This window comes from Xyrauchen texanus, chromosome 26 (genome assembly GCF_025860055.1).
Source record: "Xyrauchen texanus isolate HMW12.3.18 chromosome 26, RBS_HiC_50CHRs, whole genome shotgun sequence".
Lineage (NCBI taxonomy): Eukaryota > Metazoa > Chordata > Actinopteri > Cypriniformes > Catostomidae > Xyrauchen > Xyrauchen texanus.
The window spans coordinates 2,381,472-2,391,649 of record NC_068301.1 but is presented as its reverse complement, the minus strand read 5'-3'; the positions used below and the strand labels follow the sequence as shown (position 1 = coordinate 2,391,649).

The 10,178-nt window shown below is 35.1% G+C and overlaps 1 protein-coding gene across 1 annotated transcript in view; it reads left to right on the top strand.

The window, feature by feature from the left end:
• Nucleotides 1–478, top strand: part of LOC127619445 (transmembrane protein 42) — a 10,791-nt gene extending 10,313 nt beyond the window's left edge. Inside the window, 1 exon segment of the mRNA XM_052092302.1 lies at nt 335–478. Coding sequence (XP_051948262.1) covers nt 335–478 — 144 coding nt within the window.
• The last annotated feature ends 9,700 nt before the right edge of the window (nt 479–10,178 follow it).

Genomic DNA, 10,178 nt, shown 5'->3' with positions numbered 1-10,178 from the left:
GTAGGGCTGCAACTAACGATTATTTTGATAATCGATTAATCTAATGATTATTGCAACGATTAATCGTGATTATTCAGCCTGTGCCCCGCCTTAAAACTCTCTTATTAATAAAGCTGCGTATTGACAATTTTCCTCATGCTATGAAATGCACAGTGACGTATATAATGATGCAATAAGTCGAGAGTCATCACGTTATAATCCGGCTGCATTAAGTGTGTGCGCTCGATGGACGAGCGTCCCGTGACAGAGTGTGCACAGCCGGATGCAGTCCTTGACAGGTGTTTTAATCTGGATATTATGTACAACATTTTGCTTTGTTTTGTGTTTTTGACAGGCATTTCTGGGGCCGCTGATATTCGGTGAGACGCACGTGGCTCTGTGGTGGGTGGGCGTCTCTCTCACTCTCTCTGGTCTACTGGTGCTACATCACACGTGTCCCAGTCTCACCCAATCACACGCCAGCAAGAGAGACGACTGAACGCAAACATGTTAACATGCATGATGCACACGTTGTGAACTATGACACTTACCTGTAGAGAAGCATTTGTTCAATTCATTCCTTGTGTTTTATAAACGTATTACTATTTGGGTCCAACTCTGACACACACACACCTCTTACAGTTTTTTGATTTCTTAAGTGCGGCAAAGTTGCTCTAATATTTGAGGATGAATATATAAAATAGTGTGTTTGACATGTTCATGCAGCTGTTAAAACTCTTACCAAAGACCTTAATATTGAAATAACTGGTGCATTAAATCAATAGTCTCATTTGACTTATTTAATAATTCTGTGATACAATAATCAAAATCATCCCATCTGGACGCAACGATTTCTGAAAATAATAAATGCATAAATGACATATACACTCATAATCATATGCACCTCAGTGTCACGACAGTAATGTCACAATCCATGTTGGATGTAATCTGATTACAAAGTAGTTACAGTAATCGAATTACAATTAAAGTCAAAAAGTAGTTTAACCGTTACAATAATTAATTATTGGAAAAAGAATACGTTCATGTGCACATCTGTTTGTGTTTCTGCCACAGAAATTAAAGAAATGATAGAAATTAAAGAAATTATAGAAATGACAGAAATTAAAGAAATTATAGAAATGATAGAAATTAAAGAAATGACAGATATTATAGAAATGACAGAAATTATAGAAATGACAGAAATTATAGAAATGACAGAAATTATAGAAATGACAGAAATTAAAGAAATGACAGATATTATAGAAATGACAGATATTATAGAAATGACAGAAATTATAGAAATGACAGAAATTAAAGAAATGATAGAAATTACAGAAATTATAGAAATTAAAGAAATGACAGAAATTACAGATATTATAGAAATGACAGAAATTATAGAAATGACAGAAATTAAAGAAATGATAGAAATTACAGAAATTATAGAAATTAAAGAAATGACAGAAATTACAGAAATTATAGAAATGACAGAAATTATAGAAATTACAGATATTATAGAAATGACAGAAATTATAGAAATGACAGATATTATAGAAATTACAGAAATTATAGAAATGATAGAAATTAAAGAAATTATAGAAATTAAAGAAATACAAAAATAGAAATGATTTTAAATTCATTGAGCTGAAAAAGCAAAAGTAGAAAGTAACTTTAAAGTAATCAGTAATGTGATTACTTTCCCACGAAGTAATAACTAATAAGTAATCAGATTACAATTTTACAGAAGTAGTAATTTGTGTTGGATTACTATTTTGCAATTAGTTTCACAGTGCACAAAAATCTTGATGTTCTTCTTTCAAGTGAATTTGTGGTCAAATATGAGTCCGATATGTTCATGGCTTCACAGGCTTTCACTGGCCGGGTACTCTGAAAGTTCAATCAATATGATTAAAGTCTAAATAATATTTCAAGAGCCGTTTTTCTGATCAGAAATACACTCATTAATCTCAATAAATAAGGCCTGCGTTTCCAGTTCTTATTACAGCTGCTTGAATATGCAATCGGACTATTTTGATGTTTCATGCCCTCGATGACATCATTTCCTTTAACTTGTGCCTTAGTTTCCCATGAGCAGAAATGGTCAGACTTGCACAAGCATTCATGTGCTATGAATGCTTGTGCAAGTCTGACCCTTTCTGCTCATGGGAAACTAAGGCATACAGAGCACGGCATACAGCGTTGGGTGGTGCAATAATCCTTGCTTCTCTGATATATGCCACATACTGTATCTTATGCATGCACGCATCAGTGATGTCAGAGCAAAGACACTTCCTGTAGCTGTATGAATGAAAACAAACCACATCCTGTCCTTCAGCCCGTCAGCAGACACTGATTGAGAAGTTACCAGGAGATTCGTGCACTGATGCATGGGGAAAATAAATGGGGTTAATTCTGATTTCATGTTGACTTTAAGGTGTTAAAGTGGCATTTTGAACCCTGGCAGCTATTCTTTGCTGGTCCAAGGTGGCCCGAGCGGCTTAAAAACAGATGGTGTACTGGGTTTAAACTATCTTGACCAGCTAGAAACCAAAAAGCAGTTTTTTCCCTGGATTAAAGCGGTTCTTGCAGATTGTAAAGATGAGAGTGGGCTGAAGGATGCTGGTTAAGGTGATGTATATAGAATCAATTCCATGCCACATATATTTGCAAAAATATAAAGTATTGCAAAATAAAATAAAGTTTTGCAAAACAAAAAAGTATTGAGCAAACAAAAAAAATAAATTTTAAACAAAAATTAAGTATCACAAACGTAAAATAAAGTATCGAGAGAAAAAAGAAAGTTTTGCAAACAAAAATAAAGAATTGCAAAATATAAATAAAATATAGCAAAAATCAAGATGTAATTAATTGCAAAAATCAATGACTGTTGTAAAATAATCTAAAGATCTTTTATCCTTTTTTTATCTCTGCAACAGATTTTTAGGCAGCAATGATTTTGCCACACATCTTTTTCTTTGCAACGCTCGTTTTAATCTGCATTTCCATCACGTGTGAGCTCGTGATACCGTTTTGCCTTTGCGTTTCACTTTTCTCTGCGTTTCACTTTATGGCACTGTTTTGACGTGGGGGTGGAGTCAGGGGATTGGGGCGTGTACAACGGGCTCAGAGATGCCTCTCTGGAAGTTACGTCATTAGCTTGAGACACGGATCAAACATCATGGCTGAGCACAGGCATGCAGGTGGATCTCAGGTATATAAAGTTGATTGTTTAAGGAAACTCATTTTAAAATATTCAATGGGGTATACCCGTCAAGTGAATTTTTAAGACAACGGTTTAATTTTGAAGAAAATGCCTGTACTTTTTGTCAAATTGACAGAGACGTTCTGATCATCTTTTTTCTCGTTTTTCTTCAAATACTTTTTGGGAAAATATGTCTTATTGGTTGGAATCAAAGATTCACTCACTGCCCACTTTTGCTAGGAAACATGTTATGTTTGGAGTGCTGTTGGACGAGAAAAGAAATGAATTTCTTATTAATGTAATGGGCACATTTTTCATTCATAAGTCCAAATGTATGAAGACGAAACCTTATTTTTCTGTATTTAAAAGAGAATTGTAATTTCTTTCCAGCGTTGGAATGTACGTGAAGTAAAAAGGCCCAGAAATTGGCTGGAATAATAAGAGACCTTGAGCTCTTAAAAGAGGAATAAAGAGACCCCTCTGTATTTGTATTTTTTATTTTATACATTTAATTTATTTATTTTAACTGATATGTGCCTTGCTTAATACTCATTTACCTGTACTTACCAATGCCATTGTAGATGTACATTGTTTTTTGTTCTGTTCTTGGTGTTCAATAAAAAAAAATAAAAAAATGTTTCCTTTTATTTAATTAGCATTAAATGTGCTTTAACAGCGTTTGCTTCAGATAAAGAAGTTAGAGATCAGTTAAAGCGGTGGATTTATTAGCCATTCTCGCTAACATAGCCAGCATCTGCAGTTTATTCTCTCTCAATTGATTGGACTATTGATTGATTCTTATGTTTATTTTATAGATTATAATTGTCTATACCATAGTATGTTGTCTTCTAAAAAATGTAAACTCCATATTTAAAAATATATAAATAGATGTTACATTATCACTGTTAAAGGAGACAATAAATAGATTACAAATAAAAAGTTAAACGATCGTAACAAATAAGCATCCCAGGAAACGATCTACAAACAATAAAAGATCACTTATGTTAACTGTGCAAAAGCAAAACTAATTTAACAGATTGATTCTTAAGAGTAGGTGCTGATAACCTGGTTATATCCTGCTGATTATACTCAAGGCAGAGAAACAGCAGGAGAAAGCTGTTGTTGTTGCTGCTGACCCGCCTGAATATGACCGAAGCTTTGAGTCAGAACACTAATAAGATTCGTCACGACATCTGGATATTCTCTCTGCTAAATGTGACATGGCAAATCATTACTTGAGATGACCTTGATACACGTACATTTACAGTGAGCATTGTAAGAACTTAAGTAGCTTGTGAACAGGTTCGTTGAGCAATGGAGGAGTCAGGAGACAGCGAAGCAGGTTTGAAATCAGCACTTTAATTTCTTTCACGAACATACGACGGTCACCGCCGTAGAAATGTAAACATAAACAAAACAATATCACACTCTGTGGAGCTTTCTGGATCCTCTCCCTCTCGACACTTGGCGTCCCTTTAAATGTCTCTCTCCGTATCACTACAACAAGACACAGGTGTTAGAGATAATTACAAACCAGGTGACAAGCCTTACCGCGCTCTCTCCCGCAGACTGACACACGACCACGCCCCCCATGCCACATAGCTGTATAACGCAGGGTTAAGAATATAGGGGATGTGAACATTTTATATTTCAAAACTTTATTTTTAAAGACAGAACACATGCACGTTTGTTACGATCGTTTAACTTTTTATTTGTAATGTATTTATTGTCTCCTTTAACAGTGATAATGTTACATCTAAATATGGAGTTTACATTTTTTAGAAGACAACATACTATGGTATAGACAATTATAATCTATAAAATAAACATAAGAATCAATCAATAGTCCAATCAATTGAGAGAGAATAAACTGCAGATGCTGGCTATGTTAGCGAGTATGGCTAATAAATCCACCGCTTTAACTGATCTCTAACTTCTTTATCTGACACAAACGCTGTTAAAACACATTTAATGCTAATTAAATAAAAGGAAACAATCAACTTTATATACCTGAGATCCACCTGCATGCCTGTGCTCAGCCATGATGTTTGATCCGTGTCTCAAGCTAATGACGTAACTTCCAGAGAGGCATCGCTGAGCCCGTTGTACACGCCCCAATCCCCTGACTCCACCCCCACGTCAAAACAGTGCCATAAAGTGAAACGCAGAGAAAAGTGAAGCGCAAAGGCAAAACGGTATCACGAGCTCACACGTGATGGAAATGCAGATTAAAACGAGCGTTGCAAAGAAAAAGATCTGTGGCAAAATCATTGCTGCCTAAAAATCTGTTGCAGAGATAAAAAAGGATAAAAGATCTTTAGATTATTTTACAACAGTCATTGATTTTTGCAATTAATTACATCTTGATTTTTGCTATATTTTATTTATATTTTGCAATTCTTTATTTTTGTTTGCAAAACTTTCTTTTTTTCTCTCGATACTTTATTTTACGTTTGTGATACTTAATTTTTGTTTAAAATTTATTTTTTTTTGTTTGCTCAATACTTTTTTTGTTTTGCAAAACTTTATTTTATTTTGCAATACTTTACATTTTTGCAAATATATGTGGCATGGAATTGATCCCATAGATGTACTTCCAGTGAATCTCTTCTTCCTCGAGTCTTAGAGCAGCTAAATGACACATCTAATGAAATAAAGATGGGCTGATGCAGTGCAGTCGTCACACGAGTCTTCCTCAGTCCAACATAATGTGACCATACAAATGAACGTTTATTTTTTAACAACGCTATCAAAGTGAGCATCAGGCACAACCGCTATAACACGGGCCGCCATCTTGACTGTTTTGGTTGGATAGATCACACGACTAAAAATGCGTCCGCGTTTTCCAAAGCGTCCGTTATCACAGTCCGCACTACAACGCGAAAACGGCGTTTTCAAATTTATCCAATTTGGAGAGCGTTTCCAAAAAGCTCCGTTTCCGTCTCAGTGTGGACGGAAAGGCCAAAACGGAGAGAAAAAGATGCGTTTTCAAACGAAAACCGATTAGTGTGAACTAGGCCTTAATTATGTGATCTATCCAACCAAAACAGTCAAGATGGCGGCCTGTGTTATAGCGGCGCTGTTGTGCCTGATACTCACTTTGATAGCGTTGTTAAAAAATTTACGTTAGTTTGTACAACCTTCACATTGCGTTCCTTCAAAGGCGAAGGGAAGTTCACTCGGAATTGGTGTCCGGCGACGGAACACGAGGACGTTTGCGTTTCAGACCGTACATGCAACGGGATTTCCCACACGCGTAGTGACACGAGTTAAGCGTTTACATACGTTTCAGTGTGGACGAGCAACTTTTGGAAAACGCTTGAAAACGTTATGGTGCGTTGAGACCAGAGGCGTCGAGGGCGTCAAATCGACCGGAAGTCGTTCATTTTCTGTGGCAGCCAGCGTCTCTCGCGCGCGAGAAGCGGCGCGTCTTGGGCGGTACGGGCAACATTATGGTAATGAATTTTGACGCGGTTCGGCGGAAATCTATTGGAATATAGAAGTGCAATAGTTAGACAAAATGGAGAAAGCGATTATTGCCGTCGTGGGTTTTCCCGTAATATACGATCCGTCCCTGTTTGCTTACAGGGATATACATTTTTTTATTTTTTTTTAAACGAACCGAGGACAAAGGTGTCTGAAATTGTTGGTGTACCATATGAGTTGATGAAGTGGATATTATGGTTTATATAATATTATATTAAAAGATTTCATGAGATATAGGCTACTTGTAGTATGTCGGCAATAATGATACCGGGCGACATGTCTGGATGTTTAAATTGCGGCCCCTTTAAATATAGTTCACAAAAACAAGCATTCTCAACGAACGTTGCCGCCTATTTCAACTACGTCAGAGCGTCCACGAATCTTCCATAGCGTTGTTGGCAGGTCAGCCAGAGCGAATTTTGAGGCTCTCGCCGACTCTGGTCTGAACGCACGGTTAGTGTGGACGGAGAGCGTTTGTAAACGAAAACGGCGTTTTCAAATGTATCCGGATTAATGTAGACGTAGCCTCAATGAAATGTTACCACAACGATGATTCATTGAACTACAGTGGATGTAAAACATCAGTGTTTGAATGATTCGTTGTCTTCAAGTGTCAGACTTTGAATCTGTTGACATATTTCATAAACTGCACAAGAGAAAAACACAGATGTAAAAACAAAAGGAGAGAGAAATTTATTGAACAGGCTTAAAAAGTGAAAGCAATCGTTGAGATATTTATATTTAAAATACATGCACATCGTAAAAAGATTCAATACGTAGAAAGAGGGTGAAAGAATGTGCAAAGAAAATAGAAGAGGCCTGTAAACAGTACAGTGTGCGGTGATCTGTGATTGACAGCTCAACACCGTCTCATGCCCCGCCCATCACACTTCACCTAGGGAGACTCGTATCTCAATACTGATCACCTTTACACAACAACAACACTATGAAATCTATTCCATCATGTTTCGGGGGTGAGCAGCAACATCAGGCCGGCAGATTTGGTCCGTTCCAGCACAGGGTTAGTCGTGTCACCTGATCACATGACCAGACGCAATCGACCACTGAATAATAAACAACGTGGAGAAACACATGAGCGGGACATATCCACCATTTTAAAGCTTCTGAGGGTCTGAACTGGATTTGAAGTGGAACTGAACTCGTCAGTGTGAACGCATCTGGGTCGCGGCACTTCTTGAATGTTTAAATACTGCAGTGAAACCATTTCTGAACATTTAAAATACGATTTTAGTTGTTATCATTTTTTAACGACATGAACTAACGATGAACAATACTTCTACAGCACTTATTAATCTTGGTTAATGTTGATGTCAACATATGAATTAGAAGTTGTAGATGTTGAATGAATACATTATTAATAAATGCAAAAATATATAATAAACTACTGCATTTAGAAATTAATTAGGGTGAATCTCTAAAAGAAATGTTCAGGTCATATTTCACCCCAAAATATCAAATAAAATAACATTTAGCATGCGGAAAATAACATCATGTTTTTTATGACAGCTAAAGCACATTTTCAGTCCACGCTGTCATTACTGTAAAGCAAAATAAATTATTCTCGCTCTAAAAAAAAAGGATATAATGTTTAAATATATATTTGTAATATTTTAATTGTATATATATTTTATATATATTTTTTATTTAAAGTATTTATACATCATATTTGATATAAGTTATATATATATATATATTATTTAAAGTACTTAAATATAATATTAGATTTAAAAAAATATAAATATATAAATATTAAAGTATTTATATATAATATGTGATTAATTTAAATAAAATATTATGTATAATTTAAATAAAAAAAAATATATATATATAAAATTGTAAAAAGAGAATTTAATGAGAATTACAAATAAACTCTAGACTATAATAATTAGAATTTGATGGAAAAATGTGCTTGATAGTCATGAAGCTTTCAATGCTGCTATAAAAAAAAATAAAAAAAGAAGTTTTTATTTATGCAATATGTATTTTGTATTATTTGGTGAGACTTTACTATAAGGTTGCATTTGTTAACATTAGTAAATGCACAATAAACAATGTATTATTTACATCATTTATTACATTTGGTTGATGTTAGTTAATAAAAATACAATTGTTCGTTGTTCGTTCATGTGGAACCTTCTTATAAAGCGTTACCAACTCTTCTGATTTTAGGGTAAAATGTGACCTGGATATATTTCTGTGAGATTCATCCATTAGTGCAACAATTCAATGTTTGTTCAAAAAAGCCCAAATCTTCTCTTGGCTAAACTGGTGACGTGACTGTGGAGAGTTCCTCTCAAATCTGGCAACAGAAGATTCCTCTCACAGCTGCATGTGTGTTGTGCTTTACAGCGTGTGCCCGCTTTCATTTACCAGCTCATTTAAAGGCATCGGTCGATCAAGAATGTGTCATGGCTGGTGATGGTTGGCAGGTTAATGGTCAAGGCCTCTTAAATCTGGTCAGAAATATTTCTTTCACACTCCTGGAGAATCTCAACGGGCGAATGATAGTCAAATGTAATCGCAGTGTTCACAGTGCAGAAGATATAAGAAGAGCTAGACTTGAGAGAGCGGTGGTCAGGATATCGATGCGTCTCTCATTTCACTGTTTATGTCTCTATATAGACGTACAGAAGCCACTTGTGGCGTGCTTTTCTCTGGGTGACCCGTGCTGGACTCCATAAACCCCAAAATATAATTTTGTCATTATTTACTCTCTAAGCCTGCTTATGTACACTGAGGAACACAAGAAGATCATTTTTAAAGAAGTGACTATGAAGTATGAATATATATATGCATGCATGCATATATGTATGTATGTATGCATGCATGTATGTGTATATGTATGTATGCATGTATGTATGTATTTATGTATGCATGTATGTGTATATGTATGTATGCATGTATGTATGTATTTATGTATGCATGTATATGTATATGTATGTATGCATGTATGTATGTATGCATGCATGTATGTGTATATGTATGCATGTATGTATGTATGCATGTATGTATGTATGCATGCATGTGTATATGTATGTATGTATGCATGCATGTATGTATGTGTATATGTATGTATGCATGTATGTATGTGTATATGTATGTATGCATATATGTATGTATGCATGCATGTGTATATGTATGTATGTATGCATGCATGTATGTGTATATGTATGTATGCATGTATGTATGTGTATATGTATGTATGTATGTATGCATGTATGTATGTGTATATGTATGTATGCATGTATGTATGTATTTATGTATGCATGTATGTGTATATGTATGTATGCATGCATGTATGTGTATATGTATGTATGCATGCATGTATGTGTATATGTATGTATGCATGTATGTATGTGTATATGTATGTATGTATGCATGTATGTATGTATGCATATATGTATGTATGCATGCATGTGTATATGCATGTATGTATGTATTTATGTATGCATGTATGTGTATATGTATGTATGCATGCATGTATGTGTATATG